Source organism: Lepidochelys kempii, chromosome 7 (genome assembly GCF_965140285.1).
Source record: "Lepidochelys kempii isolate rLepKem1 chromosome 7, rLepKem1.hap1, whole genome shotgun sequence".
NCBI classification, from domain to species: Eukaryota; Metazoa; Chordata; order Testudines; family Cheloniidae; genus Lepidochelys; species Lepidochelys kempii.
The window spans coordinates 108,505,202-108,527,095 of NC_136386.1; the positions used below are offsets into that span (position 1 = coordinate 108,505,202).

The following is a 21,894-nucleotide window of genomic DNA, read 5'->3' on the forward strand; positions in this document are numbered from 1 at the left end:
TGGTACCCACCACACTTAAAAGTTGAAGAGACTAAGAATGGCTGCATGGCCAGGTGATGTTTCCCAGAACTAGTTATATTACGCACCCATTTTTAGGGTACTTAAGAGAATACATTTAAGAAATCTTCACCACATTAATCCTCTCCTGCATTCAGAACAAATCACATTTTAAAGTGATTTGTAGGACACATTACCCAAGGACATAGTCACTTTCTGTAAAAGCCTTCATTTGCAACATGCTTAGAGTATGGATGTATCAACTATCAAAGCTATAAATACATTTAAGTAATTCAGCATATTTTATCTAATAATTGTGAAAAACTCCATGTTGGCAGATGACCAACAGAAAATCAATCAATTGTAATCTTGTTCTACACACCTTGGGTCACAATCAATAAGTGCCCATCCACCATGGAATTTTTCATCATCTGGTAAGAGTAGTTTCATGTAACTTTGCAATAGCTGGCTGATCAGTTCCTGATGGCTTCTCAGTGTCTCCTTGTGCAGTGCTTCATGTTCTTTCTCTTTTGTAAATATGGAATAAAGATCCTCAGTCACAGGGATACCTTGCATCAAATCTAGACAGCAAATATAGGAGATAAATATAAGGAACTGACAAATATAAGTGAGATAAATAACTAGGGAGATACATACAGAAGCAGTCTCTCAACACCTTAGTGTACGGCTTTGAATAAGCTTTATGCTCCGAAACTTGGGGGTCTACAATACAGTAGAACCCTTATTTTATAAGCTAATTGGGGACTGAGGAGTTCATAAATTTAAGAAGTTCATAAAGTTGAATATCTTAAAATTACAGGAGGCAGAGTGTATGACACTTTCTTCTTGTCCTCCAAACCACTGCAAAATGATTTCCAATGTACTGAAGGCATCAGAATGTGAAGGGATATTGACTTGTTCTTTACAGACATCACTTAAGTTATGTAATCCCCCCCCCCACTGAAAAAACTGGTTTGTATAACTGGTTGTTCGTAAGATTGGTATGTATAAAAATCAAAGTTATTCTGTATGGTGGATTTGAAGAACTGTCACTCAACATCTCCTAACTATATGCTTGTCTTAATATTATACAATGAAGTATTAACAAGACTATTTTGCTCAGAAAAATTTAGCTATAACCATTTCTTAAAAAACAAATAATTACTGGAAACAGTTTCCAAGAAGAAAGTTTTTTCTAATTATATTGTATAACTAAGATAAACGGATAAAGTCGAACTGTTGGTGCATCTTAAGTTACCTAGACAAAATGAGGTTATGGCCATATAATCCTACTGAGTGAACAGGCATCTACTACAATGCACTTAAGCCATGTTGCATAAAGTGTAAGTCACATACAGACTGTGGTAACATATACTTGCTTACCCTTTTGAAAGCATGAGTCACAAGACAAGATATTTTCCACAAACATTCACAAAAGTAGACAAATAAGCAATAATTCAGCTGAAAATATATTTATACTTTCCCCTTACCTATGACTGCTTGCCTATAAGCATCCCTGAAGCGATTCAAGTAGTATCTATTTGCAGAATTGACTCCATCTTTCATTACTCCTGCCAGTTTCCTTTCGCCAGTTCTTGTGAAGTCACCCTGTTACACAGAAACACTCCTTTGAACACTCCTTTGAACACTTAATTAGCCAAAGTGTGTGGCATTTAAACAACAACCCTCTCAGTTCTCAAAAAGCCGTTTTGGAGGTTAGTGTACATACTGCATAACTCAATGAGTGAAATTTCAGGGAATTAAATTTAAGTTGCTATTCTGCATATACAAAATAAAGCTATATTAAGAATAATAGAAAGAGTATTTCCTTTACCTGCGAAACATAAAAATAGATTTACAAATATAGTTTAAGGAATCTTTGAATCTGGAGAACCTTAAAAAATGCTGTTGACAACCAGGTCCATAGCGTTTTAACATAAATTACACCTACCAAGAAATCATTTCTATCAATTCATAGAATAAATGTCTCAGGGACACAAGTTCAAAGTAAAATGAATCAAGGTCACACTTAGATTGCATGGATTGTACATGCACAACAATAAGAGAGACTAAAGAAAGAAATCAATAGTCTGAATATCTATCCTATCTGTTAATATTAGGATAGGTCACGTAGGATTTTTTTTTTTAATTAAAATCAATAAAGGCATCACTATTCTTCAGACTAGTTTGACATGCATCACTCTCCATCACTGGAGATTTTTAAGAGCAGGTTACACAAACACCTGTCAGGTATGGTCTAGATAATACTTAGTCCTGCCATGAGTGAAGGGGAGTGGACTAGATGACCTCTCCAGGTCCCTTCCAGTCCTATGATTCTTGAATTCTTTTTTGGGGCATTGCAAAGGAGGCTTAGAATCTTTTGGCTTCTATTATTAATATGAGCCAAGCACCATGCACGGAGGCACAATAAGCTCCCTTTAAGTCAGTCATCTACATCCAAATAGCTGCCCTCATAATCATGATCCTCAGTAAGCAGTCGACTTGTGTAGGCACAGTAGGGCCTGCAGCATCAGGAGTCAAAATTCTTTAGAGTAAAGAGTTTTGCCAGATCTCCTAGATCTTACTTCATGAGAGGATCCTAGCAGAAAATTGCCCGGATATTCAGAGCTGCTGGGCACCCACGAAGCCAACAGGAACTACTGGTGCACAGCACCTCTGAAAATCAGGTCAGTTATCTTTAAAGAAAAATATGTTTCAAGAGTATTTAATTTTTAGAACCTTAAAAAATGTATCCACTGGAAGATTGCTCAAGTTGGTTTCTAGGTAAATAACTTGACTGTCAAAATACAAGCATCTTTGTGTAAACTAACTGAAAACAAACCAATCTTTGTGCTTCAATCTAGTTGCTTGACAGGCACAAATTAAAGATACGATGGAGAGAAAAAATAAAATAAATAGTTTATTCAATGAAGGCTCTAGTCAGGCAGCCTTATTAATTTGTTAAGTGACTACGAAGTGCTGTAGCAGACAAAAACCATTCCTACCCTGAGGAGCGTACAATTACAAAAGATTGTCTAATAACAGTGCAATCTGCTGACAACATAAAGGCCCCGCAACACCAAGGGCTGGGAGCACTGGAAAGATTTCCCCGGTGTTTGGGTGTATTGAGAGCAATTTGTTTTAGCTCCTTAATGATCCCTTGTAAAAATAAATGGAGCAGCCTCTACCAGAGGAAAGGGTCACAGCTATGAGAAGGACAGAACCCTCAATTCTAGTCTTGGCAGGTAAAAAGCATTTAAAGTTCACCTACAACATTAAAAAACAAATACTTGTATGGATTATTTTTCCATTATTTAATGATAGCTGGTTGATTTTTCTCACCATAGCTAAAAAGGCAGACTCATCTGCTATCTACCAAATTCTTCAACACGTATTTTGAAATACTATGTATGTATTCTGCTGAAATACTCAAAAGGTTGTTAAAACAGATCTCCAGTTTCAATATTAATTCAATTCTTACACTTTTCTTCTCTTTAAAACAGAGTCAAGCTATTTAACACCAAAAGTGTCATGTACTGAAGAATGCTGGCAACTTAGGCAAAACTAGACATTCACTCCTTGGGTCCAAGAAGTGTTTCTCCAATTGTCTAATGTCATTCTTTAGAAATCCCCCAAGAGTCCACAGGTCTCTACGAATTGTACAGAAGGAATCAAACTTCAGCTGATTTTACTGTGTCATTTTTATGTGCATCTTTTAAAAGCAATAAACTAAATGACTCCTACTGCATATTGCATAATAATTCAGATCACAAAACTTAAGGTACTCATTATACAAATGTTTTTGTTTCGCTGGTTTGGAGAGGGGTTATTTTTTGGGGTTTGTTTCGTTTTTGTTTGTGTCTTTTCTTTTTCCTTCTTTTTTTTTTTTTTTTTTTTTTACCTTTAAAGCTGCTGTTCCAGCATACTGTCTGCTTATCGAATCTCCATTGTTTGCCCACATTATCTGGTAGATTCTGTTGCATTTCATTGGCAAAGGCTGTTCTGGTGGCATCACACCCAACTTTTTCAGCTGGAATTTGACACATTTATTAGTGGATAAGGTCAAAGTGACATTCATTCTTAAACTATATAAATTCAATAAAGAAAAAGGTAACATGATACACATCATTTTAGTAATAACACCATTTACTAAATTTTCTTAGTTATTGCATTTTACAAATCAGAACAAAAAGAATCATTAGGTTATACTGTAAAAACAAACCAACATCCTTAATTTTTAGGATTTATCTTTAAATATTTGAAGATATCAAATATTCTTTTTTTTTTTTTTTTAGTTTCGGTGTCTACAAAGGTGACATTTCTTTGAGCACAAAAAACTACCAGATTTATTTTTTAGTGATCTAAGCAGAGAAAACTCCTAATTTTTACCCCTATCAGCCACCCAAAGGTCATGTTTTTGTTTTTCTTCCTCTGAGCATGCCATGAGGAAAGCCAAAAGGCACAAAGGAGAAAGACCACTTCTATATAGAGGTCTTACACTGAACCAAAGGAACAGCTGACTGGAATGATGTAATGGTCTCAAGTTGCAGTGGGGGAGGTTTAGGTTGGATATTAGGAAAAAAACTTTTTCACTAGGAGGGTGGTGAAACACTGGAATGCGTTACCTAGGGAGGTGGTAGAATCTCCTTCCTTAGAAGTTTTTAAGGTCAGACTTGACAAAGCCCTGGCTGGGATGATTTAATTGGGGATCGGTCCAGTCCTGCTTTGAGCAGGGGGTTGGACTAGATCATAGAATCATAGAATATCAGGGTTGGAAGGGACCCCAGAAGGTCATCTAGTCCAACCCCCTGCTCAAAGCAGGACCAATTCCCAGTTAAATCATCCCAGCCAGGGCTTTGTCAAGCCTGACCTTAAAAACCTCTAAGGAAGGAGATTCTACCACCTCCCTAGGTAACGCATTCCAGTGTTTCACCACCCTCTTAGTGAAAAAGTTTTTCCTAATATCCAATCTAAACCTCCCCCACTGCAACTTGAGACCATTACTCCTCGTTCTGTCATCTGCTACCATTGAGAACAGTCTAGAGCCATCCTCTTTGGAACCCCCTTTCAGGTAGTTGAAAGCAGCTATCAAATCCCCCCTCATTCTTCTCTTCTGCAGGCTAAACAAGCCCAGCTCCCTCAGCCTCTCCTCATAACTCATGTGTTCCAGTCCCCTAATCATTTTTGTTGCCCTTCGCTGGACTCTCTCCAATTTATCCACATCCTTCTTGAAGTGTGGGGCCCAAAACTGGACACAGTACTCCAGATGAGGCCTCACCAATGTCGAATAGAGGGGAACGATCACGTCCCTCGATCTGCTCGCTATGCCCCTACTTATACATCCCAAAATGCCATTGGCCTTCTTGGCAAAAAGGGCACACTGCTGACTCATATCCAGCTTCTCGTCCACTGTCACCCGTAGGTCCTTTTCTGCAGAACTGCTGCCTAGCCATTCGGTCCCTAGTCTGTAGCTGTGCATTGGGTTCTTCCGTCCTAAGTGCAGGACCCTGCACTTATCCTTATTGAAGCTCATCAGATTCCTTTTGGCCCAATCTTCCAATTGGTCTAGGTCCTTCTGTATCCTATCCCTCCCCTCCAGCGTATCTACCACTCCTCCCAGTTTAGTATCATCCGCAAATTTGCTGAGAGTGCAATCCACACCATCCTCCAGATCATTTATGAAGATATTGAATAAAACCGGCCCCAGGACCGACCCTTGGGGCACTCCACTTGATACCGGCTGCCAACTAGACATGGAGCCATTGATCACTACCCGTTGAGCCCGACAATTTAGCCAGCTTTCTACCCACCTTATAGTGCATTCATCCAGTCCATACTTCCTTAACTTGCTGACAAGAATACTATGGGAGACCGTGTCAAAAGCTTTGCTAAAGTCAAGAAACAATACATCCACTGCTTTCCCTTTATCCACAGAACCAGTAATCTCATCATAAAAGGCGATTAGATTAGTCAGGCATGACCTTCCCTTGGTGAATCCATGCTGGCTGTTCCTGATCACTTTCCTCTCATGCAAGTGCTTCAGGATTGATTCTTTGAGGACCTGCTCCATGATTTTTCCAGGGACTGAGGTGAGGCTGACTGGCCTGTAGTTCCCAGGATCCTCCTTCTTCCCTTTTTTAAAGATTGGCACTACATTAGCCTTTTTCCAGTCATCCGGGACTTCCCCGGTTCGCCACGAGTTTTCAAAGATAATGGCCAGTGGCTCTGCAATCACAGCCGCCAATTCCTTCAGCACTCTCGGATGCAACTCGTCCGGCCCCATGGACTTGTGCACGTCCAGCTTTTCTAAATAGTCCCTAACCGCCTCTATCTCCACAGAGGGCTGGAAGGAGAGGAAACCGCCTCTATCTCAGGAGGGCTGGACCTCCTGAGGTCCCTTCCAACCCTGATATTCTATGATTCTATGAATACTGCTAACCCAATGGAATTAGCGGGTGCCACATGGAAAAGAAATGCATTTGTTGAGCAATGTGGAAGCTACTGACCTAGCATTAATGAGAAAGTAAGGAACTAGAAAGGCAAAAAAAAAGAAAGAAGCAAGCTTTAAGATTTCAAGCTAGTTGCTTAAAGATGGTCTCAGAGAGGAGCTGTTTTTCAGCCCAGTACCCATTAAGATAGCTCTGGTACTGGTGAGGATTTTGTTTGAGGCCATTTTCTGACATTCTGAAGAAAAGAATAGTTACTCACTTACTTGTAACTTGTTCTTTGAGAAGCATGCATATGTCCATTACACTCTGTGCGCGTATGTCTTGTGCGCTAGTGTCAGAGTTTTCCCTAGTGATACCCACAGGCCTCTGATGCCTGAATCTTAAGCTCCTCGTGCTTGAAGAGGAGTATAAAACGTGGAAATGCCCTGTCCTTCCTTCAGTTCCTTCACACCAGACCCCATGTTGGGGAAGGAGGGTGAGTTATGTAATGGACATATGCAACACACCGCAAAGAGCAATGGTTACAAAAGGTGAGTAACGGCATATACCATTACACTAGGGGACTTCCAAGCAGTTTCCAACAGAGGTGGGGCTAGGCATCTTATCAGAAGAGGAACTGATTTCCCTATATTAGAATCTTCCTTTACTGCAGCAATCACGTAATGTCTAGACTATAAACCACGTTGCTGCTCTGCAAATGTCCACAATTGGGACATTACTCACAAATGCTGTGGCAGCTTTATCTGAAGGGAAGCTTTAACTTGGGTACCAACCTGACTTTTATATTAGCAAGAGAAACGAAAATCGTGACAAATCCAAGGAGAAAGTGTGGCAGGCTGTACAGCAGTATACTGTTTAATTAGCTACAGGGTGTTAAACTGTTGTAACAAGGGAAGAAGAAATAAATGATGGGACATTTTCAAATCTGGATGTCTGAAGTTGTGTTCCTAAATCCATGTCTGAAATAGAAGTGGCCTTATTTCAAAGTGCTTTGGGCACTCCTCATTCCCATTTATTAGCCTCATCAGTGATACCACTTTCTTTTTTCAAATAGTTTTTAATAATCTGTTGAATAAAAACTGGTGTCACTGTCAGGTTAGAACAGTTTCAGATTACAGCCTGTAAGCGTACAAACTAGTGGCAAAATTTTGTTTCAGTTTTAAAATGAAACTTCACAGCACACAAGCCTCATAAAACTGACAACTGAAAAGCAGTCAGGCTTCAGAGGTGACATACAGGCGAACTGAGGGAAACTTTAATGAATAACAATCCCAGATATAGTATTCACTAATTAGTTATTACTGCCACGAGTTTAATTAATCTAAACATTTAAGACCACTAATTATACATCTGGGTTCCAAGATTAATTAATGCACTGAAATTTAAGCATCAGAATAGGTAAAAATCTGACTTGCAAAACCTCAGACAATCCCACTCCACCCAAAATCTTAAAAGCATGGACATAAGAAGTTAAGGGGAAAGATCTACACATTCCTTTTCCATCTGCATAATTGCTTACAACATTGTCAGTAACATATTCCATGAGAAATTCACTTTCATCTCCAACAGATACCAAAAAACATTACTGTATCCCAATTTTGTCAAACTTGTACTCTAATGCAAACCTTAATACTGATCTCATATTTTTATATCAGACATTCCATGCCTTTGAAAAGTTATTCTGCCTTAACATTACTGAGGATTCCCTCTATCAATTCAGTTTTCATCAAACCACCATGAACAATTCAAATAGCACTCAAAGTTCATATTCTATGTTTTGGTTTCTGCCATTTCATTGAGAGTTTTACAAAATAAAAAAAGCTTAAAGCTCCTGTTATAAATTTAATTCTAATGCTTAAAGCCTTAGCTATGGCTTTCCAATGGGCTTCACTGGGTTAAATCAAGTGTGATTTTTTACTTTAGACTATTTTCTTAGAGTCTAAATGCTAAAACACCATTTGTGGACAAGAAAAGAATTTGTATTAAAAACTCTTTATTGATTTGAGAAGTGTTATCAAATTTCCAGCATAAAGACAATGAGTCATATGCTCCTGGGAAATGTGACAAGTTTACAGGCAACTAGAGTTCTCCGAACACTGTGCTTCTGCGGGTCTGTATTGTATGAGTCATACCGTACTTAACAACCGTAGAACAATTCTAAAGTAGATTAACAATTCTACTTTAGAGGTAAGAGAAAAGGTAGAGAAAAAGTATATGCAAGCGATAATCACTGCCTATTCTACTTTAGAATTGTTAATCTACTTTGCGGTGGGACGGGGGGACAGTCTCACAGATCTACTGTTCTAATGTTATTGCAGAAGGCCCCACTCCATAACTCAATATCAATCAGTATGTCCACACTGCAATTAGACACCCGCAGCTGGCTCATGCCAGCTGACTCAGGCTCGTGCGGCTCAGACTAATGGACTGTTTAATTGCAGTGTAGATGTTAGGCTGCAGCCCTAGCCCTGACCCCTGGAACCCTTCCACCGTGCAGGGTCCTAGAGCTGACGCTCCAGCCCAAGCCCGAATGCCTACACCACAATTAAACAGCCCCTTAGCCCAAGCCCCACAAGCCAAAGTCAACTGGCATGGATCAGCTACAGGTTTTTAATTGCAGCACAGACATATCCCAGGACTCGAACCTAAGATTTCTTGAAAGATTATCTTGCTTTGATTATTCGGAGGCAGAAGAGACCAAGAATCAGAGGCAAGATGCTAGAAGGAAAAATCAAAATCAATCGTACAACCAGAATCATATGGTCAGGATTCCTTGCTGCGGATGACATTGGAACTTGGCAGCACCTATTTTCATAGTCAGATCAATTCATTCTTTATTTATAGGAAGGGCCAGCTTGCCTTTATCCTTTATCTCAAGCACATCACGGAGCTTTTTCATCTCTTCCTGCACTGCAATGTTGAATTTTCAAGGCTACTGTTAGGATATCGATATTCAGGCCTGTCTGTAAAGGCCTATACGCTAAGAATTTAGGTGTATTCTTATCACTTAGCTAGTTATAGAGGTACAAAAGAGAGAATCAAAATCACTGTCTGACTGTATAAGGTCTTTTCTCACTGTGACAGTCTGAGGCCCTGTTCTTAGGCTAAGGCCTTTGGCTAAACAGCAGAGGCAGCCATAAGCTGGGAAGCGAATGCTAGTCACATTGAAATAAGGTGCTATTGGGCTGTTAGGAATACTATCCTGTCCTGATATTACCTATCACCTCCAGAGAAAGGGAAGTGCCTAGAAAATGTAAAAGGAAACTTAGTTTGATAGCATCCTGTCTGGCAAGAACTCACTTATCCATAGCTGGGATGTGAAATCGTCATTTCTGTGTTTGTTCTATCATTGTAGTCCCCGTTTCCCTATTGTTTTGTTGTAGAATCTCTGTCTGGATCTGTGATTGTTTCTGTCTGCTGTATAATTAATTTTGCTGGGTGTAAACTAATTAAGGTGGTGGGATATAATTGGTAAAATAATCATGTTACATTATGTTAGAATTGGTTAGTTAAATTTCAGGAAAATGATTGGTTAAGGTATAGCTAAGCAGAACTCAAGTTTTACTATGTAGTCTGCAGTCAATCAGGAAGTGAGGGGGGGAAATGGGAACAGGGAATGGAGGTGGGGAAATTGGAATCATGTTTTGCTAAGGGAGGGAATGGGAACAGGGACACAGGTAAGGCTCTCTGTGGTCAGAGTTGGGAAGGGGGACACTAAGGAAGGAAACTGGAATCGTGCTTGCTGGAGGTTCACCCCAATAAACATTCAATTGTTTGCACTTTTGGACTTCGGGTATTGTTGCTCTCTGTTCATGCGAGAAGGACCAGGGAAGTAAGCAGGTGAAGGAATAAGCTACATGCACCATCATCTACTTAACATCCTTTTCAGGCAGAAGATATAACCAAGGTTGAGGTTCCAAAGAAGGAAGCAGATGATTGTTGAACTATAAGAAAGCTCCTTAATCATCTCCTCCTACTCCTAGTTGGAAATGCCGTCTCTGAAAGGGACAGATTCATTCCAGAAGAGATGATCTGTCAACTACCTGTTTAGGATACCTGGAAAGATGGAGAATGATGGTCTCTCTATAGTCAAGGGGAATGATCTCTCAGGCATATCAAGCACTTAATATGCAGATTCATGGGATATTTTATTCTCAAGTGCCTGAAACTAAAGTGCATCTCTGGACCTACCCATTTTTCTACCTATACCTAATTTTGTATATGCAAGCGATAATCACTGCCTATGAACTAACAAACTACAAATCTACACAATAAACTGAGATAAGAGTTCTGGTGCCCCTAATGCCAGTCTCTTCTCCCAAAAATGTTAAAGACATGCCTCCCAATCCAAGAACTATTCAGAAGTTTAAACATTTGGGGGGCATATGCACATTCCCAGAAGATCCCGTTACCTTCATAACTTAACAAGTTCTAGGCTATTTTCACTCACAAAAATGCTGATTATCTTTTCATAAATAAAAAAAAATCTAAGATATTTAGCACTTTAAAATTTACACGTCATACATGCCTGCTGTTCCATGACCACTCTTGCAATAGCAGCCTGGACTACATTGGTCCGATCCAGACAGTCCATACAGTTAACACGAAAAATTCCTTCTTGTTTACAGATCACACCAGCTTGATCAACCCTTTCAAAGGTGGTAAAAAATAGCAATAGTAAAATGTTTATTGAGAGATCTTAAATATGAAAGAACTGATCAGTCCATGCAAATAAAATAGAAAATTTAAGTTAGAAAACATGTTTCTACTAGATTAAACCATGGAATATTCATTCAGCATCTCAGCTACACTCCATTAGAACTGTGTGAAGTTTTTCAGACAAATAGTTTATTCGCTGAAAAATGCAGTTTGTCTACCTGAAGCTTCCTGCAAATTTGTCAAAAAGTTTCAAACAAAAAAGGAGGAACATACAAACCATTCATAAAACAAAACAGTCAGACAAGGTGGTAGTGGTGGAGTCCACCTCAACTTTTAGCCCAGTGGTTAGGGCACCTGCCTGGGATGTGGGAGACCCAGACTCCATTCTCCCCTCTACTTGATATGGAAGCAGAAACCTGAACTTGGATCTCTCACATTACAGGAGTGTGCCCTAACCACCAGGCTATAGTCACTCACTTTTTCTCTCTAGCCCAATGGATTAGTCAAGTATTTTATACATAGGAGAGAGAGAGACTCACTCCAGAATATCCCATAGTCTACTGGCTAAGGCACTCTCCTGGAGGAGGGGAGACCCAAGTTCAAATTCCTGCTCCACATCAGACAGAGGGGATGAACAGAACCCCAGTCTCCCACAACCCAGATGAGTGCCCTATTTGGCTAAACAGTTAGAAGGTGAGCACCGGCACCATCACTATCACCTCCACCCATTCTAGCATTTTATTTCCTTTAATGTGAAAGAGTGTAAGTTTCATTCAACCCAAAATGAAATTCATCAACTTTTTTGATTCATCAAAACTTTTTGGAATTTTCAGGTTGTTTGAGACAAACCAATTTTTTTTTTCAATTTTTCAGAACTACCAGCAAACCCAAGTCAGCCCAGCTGACATGAGCCCCCTTTTCAGAATAGCTACCTCCCCCTCCATTCCCCTTCGCCCACATTTCTCCACCGTTATCCTGAACTTGCAAGGAAGCCCATTTTTACTAAAAATTCAATATTCTAGTACATGCACACAAATTTAATTATTTCATTTCTATATAAAAACAATGCCAGCTTTAGAACAATAGCTAACATATAGGACAACCATTCACAAAATTTCCTAAATGTTGCAGAAAAACATCTCCCAGACACCACTGACAATCTGACAGCACACTTCATTTATTTACACACACACCAATATGAAACAATGTACTGAACCATATACAATGTAATTCATGAAAGCCACATCAATCATATATCAAAATGCATAAATATGTAACCAATATACCTGGCTGGAGGTCAAGGGTTTTCACTGGCTGTTCAGGGTAAGGTTGGAGCTCTATGCATGGGGGAACTGCATGATATTTCATACATAATTTCTTTAGGTTTTTTTTTTTTTTTTTCAAATTAACAACAGTGAACCTCAGGGAAGGGACAATGTTATTGGGAGTTCTTCTGTTGTTAAAAGGGTAGAACCATAAGTATAGATCACAAGAATACTTCACAACATTGATTCCAAGATGCTGATTTGCTAACCAGGAACTAATGTTCAAGACAGGTAAAATTGGAGGGAAAAGATCATCATTGGAGAAATGTAAGGTCATAAAAATCCATCTAAACAAACATTGTTTAAACTGTTTTTCCCCTACTCTTTCATTCAAATTTTTCTATAAACATTTCATACCAGCCTGAGCATGCTAATACCTACCAACACCACTTCATATCAAGGATGATATCATGAATGGCATCAGTTAATGTTTGAACATTTTCAAACTTCATTCCTCTGCTAAAATAAAGTTCACAAAAGTAAATTAAGTTTCACCTAGAAAAATGATGCAACACACACAAGTCAAGTACAGATGAATATAAACTGATATTTAGCTAAATTTGAAGCAGAATTTATTCACAGCAGTTCTCGTGCAATGTACAAAGTTTATGAAAATCTTTTCAAATGTCAGTTGCAAATTAAACCATTTAAAAATATACTCAAACAGCTACATTGTAGCCATGCCCATCTTCCCTCCAGCCTCTCAAGAATTCTCTTTCGATGCGTTCACCTATAAATGGGAGAGGATTTGGGGGGCAATTATAGTATGGTGCTGAAGTATGAACCAAAAGCAAAACAAAAAAAAGTGACAAATGATCAAATCTTTACATTCATGTAATTTTCATCCTGAGGGTGCTCAACAAGCCTGACAGACAATATATGTAGAGATCACATTACCGATCCGCAGAATGCAGCCACCTCAGTACTGGAATGTAGTAGGCAATCTGCTCCAGCAACATCATAATAGGATTTAACATCCTCCTTGTGTTCCCTGCCCTTCCCCAACCATCTGATCCAGAAAAGGGACCAGAGGAGTTATCAATCATATCTATTATGGTGGCACTTGAGGGCCAACCAAGAAGAGGATCACATTGTGCTAGGTACTGTACAGAGTAGTAGACAGTCCCTGCCCTGAAGAACTTACAATTTAAATGGACAATACAGACAAAGGGTGCAGGGAATTCCATAACACAAAGGCAGAGTGAACAATGTGATGGCAGAAACAGTCATGTTATTTCCATGATTTTGGGGGGTGGGGATGGATTAGTCCAGAGGGGATGAGCTAAATGGAAAGAAAAGGGAAGGGTAAGGAGGCATTGAAGGCACTGAAGGGTTGGGGGACAGAGCAGGGAAGGATAGGTTACAAGGGGCAGGTGTGGAGTGAAGCTGAGTTGAAGAAACTGTGAGGAAAGGGAGGATTGGAGCAAACAACCAAAACACTAATGATGCTTTTTGAAACACCAAAACTGTCCAGCAGAAAACAATGGCAAGCTAAGCTATGAAAAACCCAAGTTATATTACTTTCATTTACAAAAAAAAAAAAGTATTTCTCTCTCTCTCTCTGTGAAAGTCAATGCATTTCACACACTATTAGAAAACGGTTTCCCCTACCCTCAGCATCTCTCATTTTAGCAAATACTACAAGATGACACATTTTAGAAAGCCCTCTTACCAGTGCTCATGGAAGTCAAAGGAAACATACGTGAGGTTTGAATTGTTGTACAGTAGCACTTGTTTAAGGTAAGCATCTCCAATAATCTTCTCTCGTCCAGTCTGATCCACCAAATTAATAATAACCTGTTCAAAAATTAATAATTTAATAGTTTGGTAATCTTAGTGAAGATACTTGCAGAATTACACTCTCTCTGGAAGGCAATATACAAAACAAATTACAAAAACATGAAAACAGTAAAAAAATAGTTAAGTAATTCCATTTAGCTTATCTAACACAAGGTTCTCTTCAGACACCCTTTTTTCCCATTTTTGTTTTGGAACCCAAGTGATCGGGTTAACTGCTGTAGTTAATCTCATCTCCAATAAAAAACAAATGCTGATTTGACAAGCCCAATTAAAAAAAAGTTACCAAAAAGATGGGTTCAATTACTATTTCTGGAAATTACTGTATAATTCAGGAAAATCAAGTGCTACACCTAAAGTTCTAATTTTTTATTGTCCTTTTAAGTACTCAGATTGTTTATGAAGTATTTTTAAACAATTCACACTAGTTGTTAAGTTTAAGTAATAAATACACTCATAAAAGTAGAAGTGCCAGCCTAAAACACACCTGTTTCTTGTAAATTTTCAGTTGTTCTTCAAAGTGGGCACAGAAATAGGGTACAGTTTCCTTTTCACCTATAAAGTAGAAGGACACTGAAGAACTAATCATTTCCTTTCACTTGATTAATTTTTAAAGGTATTAATTCATATTCAATTTCACACTATTAGGTACCTTGGATTAAGAAAACCTGCATGTGCATGCAGGTAGCAGGATACATTCTACAGGATCATATTAATTAATTTTACCTTCTGAGGTCCAACACTGACACAGTGGAGATCCAATTAATGCCATGCCATATTACTACTGTGCTACTTACTTACCATCAAAGTGCAGATGAGAGTATCTTAAACTAAAACATTCTCTTTTATACTTTGGATGCAAGCCAGTCTACTCCTTCCTTTTCTTATTTACAAACCTCTTCAACCTTTCTATGCAAGCTCCATACTTCAGATGAACTCCCTTCACCTCAGAAGTATCTTAAATGTTTAAATAATCTTGTAAAAGTATGTAGAGCTGGTTTAAGTATAAACATTAGAATAGGATAGCACAGAGCCTGCTAAAGAATAAAAAATTTCACAAACTGTCCAAGACTGAAAGTAGACTATATTCTTAAAGATGTAATAGCACAGACTAGGAGAAACTATCTGGAATACATTTAACTAATGAGGTAAGATTTTATATCTTCTACATTAAAACTGATCCCGACAGGAGCTATAATCTACCTATAAATCTTCCAAATTAATTGAAATCCTCTTCACATTACCCACCAATTTTGCTAGGAATTCAGAAGCGCTGATCACCACAGTATTGAATTGCCCAGCCCCATAAACAAATGCCACACACGGAGAGTCTTTAGCATTTCAAACTGTTTTGATAGGATTTTCGGAGGGATTTTCAAACGTTCCTATTGCTCACTGTTTTTTCTCATCTTTAGTACAAATTTGTTCACACTCTGCTCTTCTAGGATCTGGCAAGAGATCCCTTTTCAGCTATTTTAAGGGTTTTAGCAAACTCTTCACAAGACAGTTGAATTTGTTAGTGCTTTACAAAAACTTGAACCTGACGGGAGGGATGATGCTGGCAAAAATACTATCCTTCACTACCCTTCTAACACAGCCAAAAGCTAAGCATTACCATAAAGACATACCTTTACTTTTTGTTTTATGGTAGAGTTAAGGACATGTCTAGACTGCCCTGCACTTCAGACTCTGGAGGTACGAACAGCACTGTGCACAAAAATGCTATGCTGTAACTCCCCTGTGTGGATGCTGCAGCCACAGACTAAAAGGTTCCTATTTCAAATTAATGGAGTCTTGTCTGAAGAGAACTATGTTAATGTGAACTAGGAAACTTTGTTTGCACCCACAACATTTATATGGGGGGAGTTACAGTGCAAAACTTTGGTGTCCACTGCTATTCATGCCCCTTCAGTCCAAACAGCAGGACAGTGTAGACATGTCCCTAAAGACCCAATCAGGATCAAGGTCCCATTCAGCTAGTGCAAACATATAGAAAAAGACAATCCTCCCTTTAAGGGAAAGCACCTAAAACAAAATAAGAAAGTCTCTCTCCTGGAGAGTTTACAGACTAACATTAACTTTTAGTCCTAAATCAGCAACTAACTTTAAGTGCAGATTGTTCAATATAGTCTGTAGTTATCAGAAATAGGAGATAGTAAATATCACACACATACAAATCCCAGTCTTGCTGAATTACATGCTTGTGTTGTGGTGGGTTTAATACCACATCAATGGACTTATGAGCCCTGTCTGTTTCTCTGATGCTATGACAGTACTGTCAAAACACTTTTCCCTTCAAGCATTTTTCCCTTTGCGGTAATGAATATGCTGTACTCCTGAGGGAATTCTGCACCAAAAAAATTAAAAATTCTGCAAAACTCTGCATTTTTTTTGTCAAAATAACATAATATAATCTCACCAGTTTCAATTATTTTGGTAATTTATTTCAAAATACCTGTTAGCAAGTATGTTGGTAATAATACAGAGAACAACAAAGATTCAGGAAATATTTTTTGATAAATAGATTCCTTACTAGGCATATTAATATAGAATTCTGAGTAATAATTCATTTTAAACTATAATACAGAACTGCATGTCCCACAGCCATCAGAAGCAGTGCAAAGACTTGAGGGAGTCGGGGTAATGGAGGAGCTGAGGGAAAGAGAAGTAACTGCTGGGAAGGAGCCTGGTTGTGAACTTGGAGGGTTGCTGGGTATGGGTGGGAAAAGTGTGGAACAGGTTTTTTTGTTTTTTTGTGGGGGGGGGAGGTGGTTTGGCAGGGGGTGTTAGGGAGCTTCCTCCATGCAGACTCTGCCTGATCCCTAGCCTCTCCCATTCAGTCAGGCACATCTGCTCCTGTCCCCATCTGTCCTTGCACCCTGTTCCCATGTGTCCTTCCACCCTCACTCAGACACCCAATCCCACGTGGCCCTGCACCTCCACTCCCATTCAGCTACTGCCCCAATCTGTCCTCCCTCACTAGTCCTTATGAACCCCAGTCTGTGACACACACTCCAAAACAGCCCCATGTGCCCCACGCTGTCTCCCCATATCCCCTCTCCTAACCTGGCCCGACAAGCGCTGTGAAGAAGGCACAGGCGGTCTCTCTCTCTTCCCTATGATAGCTGGGGCTGACCAGGAGCCACTGCTCTGTTCTAGTGCCACAACACCCCCTGGTGGGTAAAAGGCAGAGCAGCAGCAACTTTCCACCAGAAGTTATTTTCTGCAGGGGACGGACAAAAAAATATGCATGGCCTATGAATTCTGCAGTGGCGCAGAATTCCCGCAGACGTAACATTGGGATACAGAGCACTGGCAAATCTCAACTTTTCGAATTTCATTCTGGAGAACAATCCAGGAGCCTGGGTGCTAATCTAAACTTGATGCCCATAACCAGCCCAGATTCTCTCCAACTCAGAACTCTATTTTTTGTGCCATCTTAGTGGCGCAGAGAGAGAGACCAATTAGCATACTTCAAAACTGATGTAGCAGGAACTTCTTGGTTTCATTTAAATTTAGAAGGAAGTCTAGAAAATGCACGTCCCAGAACTCACTGTAGTAAATTTACAATGTTGTACATTTTCATTCCTACCAGATTAGAAGAAGAAATTCTTAAAAAGCAGAGGGAAGAGTCTTATTATCAGTGAACTCTGTGGTGTAAGTTTCATACTGCCTCCAAAGCCTTTAGCATTTCCATTTTCAAAGCAGACCAGACTCTCCCCCTCCCCAACCCTGAAGACCTGCCACTGCATAAAAGAGTCTGGGGCATTAAAGAGGGGTGGAAGTGCGTACAGTTATTTTGGGAACTCAATTATCCTCCTGTATCTGGGAGAAATGGGGACTCCTTAATCAAGTTTTGAGTTCAACTAAAGAACAGAGAAGTTATTTTAAATTGGACCAACTCACCATCATTACTTTTAGTTTTTAAAAAAAAAGCGTTGACCAGAGGTCAATAGAGTAACAATTTTCCAAGTCTATTATTTTAAAGTGATCTGGGTACGTTTTACAAGCTCCACAGATTACCAATACTTACTCTTGTCCAGTCGTGGTCGTGGGTTGTACCTGTATCCAACCTGACTCCAGAACACTGGCACAGAGCCACGTGTTTGAATAAATGAGAGAGTATGATTATGGACATGAATCAATTGCTCTGTCTCCACATAATTTGCCACATTCCCATTTTTATCAACACCTCTTCGCTTATACCGCATCCCTAGAAGACCAAGAGAAAGATGTTGATCAGTTCACTCAAGAAAGCTGTGAAATTTTTTAAAATTAATCCTAAATATGGATATTCCTCACCACCAAAAAGACTTTCAGAAGTGTACAGAAGTAAATTATGTGAAATACAAGACAAATCAACCAGGCTATCCCAACTGACAACAACACTGATATCTGGTTCCTTTTCTGGCTCCTCTCTCCTGTTTTATTTTATTTGGTAGAGATGGAACAAGGCTTTGGTTTTAGTCCTTATCCTCCCCTGCAACTATTCCCAAGGGTTGATTTTGTCTATACTCCTGTACTGCAGCAGGGTCTTCGCTGTAAGTACAGTACTACCATTAGGACAGTACTTCCTGGACAAACCACAGTGGTAATGTCACTTCGATAACCTCACTTTCATTCTTCCCTTCCCCTTCTAATCCCTATACACTGTTGCAGTGAGTGTTAATCTTGTTCCTGTGCTACTATGAAGTTGAGAGTCAAGTTCTGATTTGTGAGTGTTGTGTGCTATTACTGGAGCCGCCCTATAGCAGGAGCTTAACTATATGAAAAAAATTTAAGGGCTGCGGGTGGGGTCTGACAGTAATTTATAGACTTGTGATAAGTAAACTGTGTGATTTAAAGTAATTAATCCATTACAAAAGGCCTATAACCTTGATAGAGCAGATTTCTACCAAATAAACATGTACAAGCAAAACCTGAACACTAAAAACCCAAAATACTAAATTGAAAGAAACTACAGATCATCTTTGACTGACAGATGCTCCAGTTTACAGAACAGTAATGAAGAAAGCTCCATGAGCAGCTTCAAGATTTGTAATATGGGCAGAATTGTTCATTAGCAAATGAAAGGAATTACATTTCCATCTATATACCTAGCTCTGTGCATTTTAAACATTTCTTGCTGCTGTGGCTACTATTTGTTTTTCCATCCAGTGTCCTCTGACCTGATTGCCAAGTACAGTAGTTTGGAAAAGTTTATAATGGTTTACATCAGTATTCCAAAGGCAAGAAAGTTAGTAAGTTTGAGTAATTACATTCATATTAAGTAGGAAACTAAATTTATATAAAACATGGAAATGTAATTCCACAATATTAGAATAAGAATCAATCCCTGAAACAGCACTGAACTTCTGAACTTCAGAGCATTAGCTAAACAATACTGTGTGGTGGCTGCATGGGGGTGTCAGAAGGAGGTTATGTAACTAACAGTATCTAAACTTTAAATCACCACTTTTTCCTCAAAATTTCTAAGGCACCTAGAGGATGGCAAGTTCTAAAAGCAAAGCTTAAATCTATTTTTATGTACAGATTTGGACAAATTAATTTTTTCACAACATTTTAGGTAGCGCTTCAGTTGTTTCTCATTTATCAGTGAATTTTGGAGTGTGATTCTGGACTGTACCATGCAGCACTATTATTTTCAAAATTTTATCCTTCACATCCCTTTTGGCATGGTTAGTATCTTGGACACACTCTGCTTACCAGCTCTATGCCGACTTCGGCGTGAGATAAGTGCTACCAGAAATCGAGGGTGAATATCATCTACACAAATTGACTCCTGAGGAGGCGTCTCTGGACTGCTTTTCTCATCATCAGATGCATCACTGTAATTAACTACAAGTTCTTCAATCTGTACAAATCCCTGAATGATGGGTATAATCCAAGAGTCCACTTCTGTGTTCTGTAAATTACAAAAAAAATATATACATCTATACCAGTTTTAACAGTTACGCTAATCTACAGAGGTTTCTGATATTATTGCTATTTCTGCAGGTGTGCTTGGTGTTACTCTGGCTTTTAGAGAAGTCTTCTCAAAACTCAGGTCCAATCCCACAAAAATTCCCAGAATCCCTGCCTCTTCTATGAACACCTTTTTTACCTTCTCTTCTGATGGTGCTTTTATTTTAATCAGCAGAACCAGAGGGTTGTGGTTTTTTTGAGCTGGGAGAGGGTCTTTTTGGGGAGACTGGTGAAAAATAAAACCAAAGGAGCTGCCCTGGCGCATTACAATGTAACCTAAAAGTTTCATCATATTGCTCACTATTAATTTTAAAAAGTTACATTCTTTAAAGGATTTCATTTGTGTCTTACAGACAGCATCCAAATAATTTAAACTCTTCTTTTAAAAAAAAGCTTGAACACTGACAGTTAACAGTCAAATTAAAACACAAGATTCAAGTGTTCTGTCAAATGGAAGAGATCTGTTGGGTAAATAATATCGTTTCAGACAAGAAGCAAAGAGCCTTCTGTAATAATGTCAAATCAGAATATTCAGATTGGATTTTTTTTTTAAACATCCACAATCAGTATCCTGTTGTAATGTTGAAAGATTAAATTATCCTTGCTAAAATGTCAGACCAAAGTCTATTCATTTAAAAATTTCCAGAAGGCTTTCAGAAAAGAAATCTCTCTCTTATCAGTCTTTTCAGGAGGGAGAAAGCAGTTCTTTCCTTCTTTGTGGAACTCTCCTTTAGCTGCATTTTATGGTACACTGCTTTTTGTCTGGTTCATCAAAATCTCTTGTTCAAGTCACTTTCAACATAGTGCAAGTAAAGAATCCTGCCAGGATCAGGGATGCTATTGCGCCACAAGAATTACACATTCCATTTACCTTTTTAAGTTAGTTGCCATAAATGGAAGAAATTCAGCAGATCAAATGCACAGGAGATCAAAATTAATGTCAGAGACAACTGCTACTTCTACTTTGAAGAGCCTGACATATTTGTGGAAAGTCAGGCATCACACGTGAAGCAATTAACCACACAGTATAAAGAATAACCAAAACGTTCAAATCTTAAATGATGCATATTGAGTTTAGATTAGTTTCCCCTTTATTTCTGTTTATCATTTACATTTAACTTATTATATTCTAAATGTATACATAAAACAAGAAAATGTAATAAAGATAAGAGACATATACTATGCTTGCTATTAGTTGTATTCTCTAAAATAACAGTCTCTAACTTGTGGTAAGAACCCCCTAGGAGGGCATGGAGGAATGTGCGGGGGGGAGAGGGAAGCACGGCAGGATCTGGGCCAGCGCCCTTGGGGAGGGCGAAGGCAGAGCACCACCTAGTCCTGCTCTGCCCCCAGCCCCGCCCTGGACCCGGCCCTGGCCCCAGCCACAACTCCATCCCACCCCACCCCCAGCTGCAGCTCTGTCCCCTGCTCCGCCGTCAGCCCAGCTCTGGCCCCACCCGCAGCTCCACTCTGCCCCCTGCTTCACCTCCAGCCCAGCTCTGTCCTCATTCCCTCTCCCCCCCCAGGCCAGGGCCACCTCCAGCCCTTCCCCTGTCCCCAGCCCTGCCTTCAGCCCAAGCTCCTCTGCTGAGCCAACTGTGCAGTAACGGAGGCGGGGCACAGACCGATTCCATTACTGGTAAAGGGTCAGGCGACAGGAAAAGCTTGGGCACCACTGCTCCAAAAGGAAGTCTCTACTGAGC

General features: G+C 39.4%; 1 protein-coding gene across 5 annotated transcripts in view; it reads right to left on the reverse strand.

The window, feature by feature from the left end:
• Positions 1-21,894, reverse strand: part of INPP5F (inositol polyphosphate-5-phosphatase F) — a 118,538-nt gene that overhangs the window by 14,528 nt on the left and 82,116 nt on the right. For 3 of the 5 annotated variants that reach the window (XR_013636091.1, XM_073354205.2, XM_078853865.1), the window contains exons 7-15: positions 19,934-20,132; positions 18,261-18,440; positions 14,715-14,782; positions 14,103-14,227; positions 12,812-12,889; positions 10,975-11,095; positions 3,899-4,027; positions 1,488-1,605; positions 380-578 (exon numbers count right to left, since the gene is read on the reverse strand). Coding sequence is in view for 4 of the 5 variants with exons in the window: in XM_073354205.2 (XP_073210306.1) it covers positions 380-578; positions 1,488-1,605; positions 3,899-4,027; positions 10,975-11,095; positions 12,812-12,889; positions 14,103-14,227; positions 14,715-14,782; positions 18,261-18,440; positions 19,934-20,132 (1,217 nt within the window). In the remaining variant the exon portion in view is untranslated. Of the gene's footprint in view, positions 1-379; positions 579-1,487; positions 1,606-3,898; positions 4,028-9,746; positions 10,893-10,974; positions 11,096-12,391; positions 12,767-12,811; positions 12,890-14,102; positions 14,228-14,714; positions 14,783-18,260; positions 18,441-19,933; positions 20,133-21,894 lie in introns of those variants that run through there. The other 2 variants (XM_073354206.1, XM_073354207.2) reach the window with 2 other exon arrangements.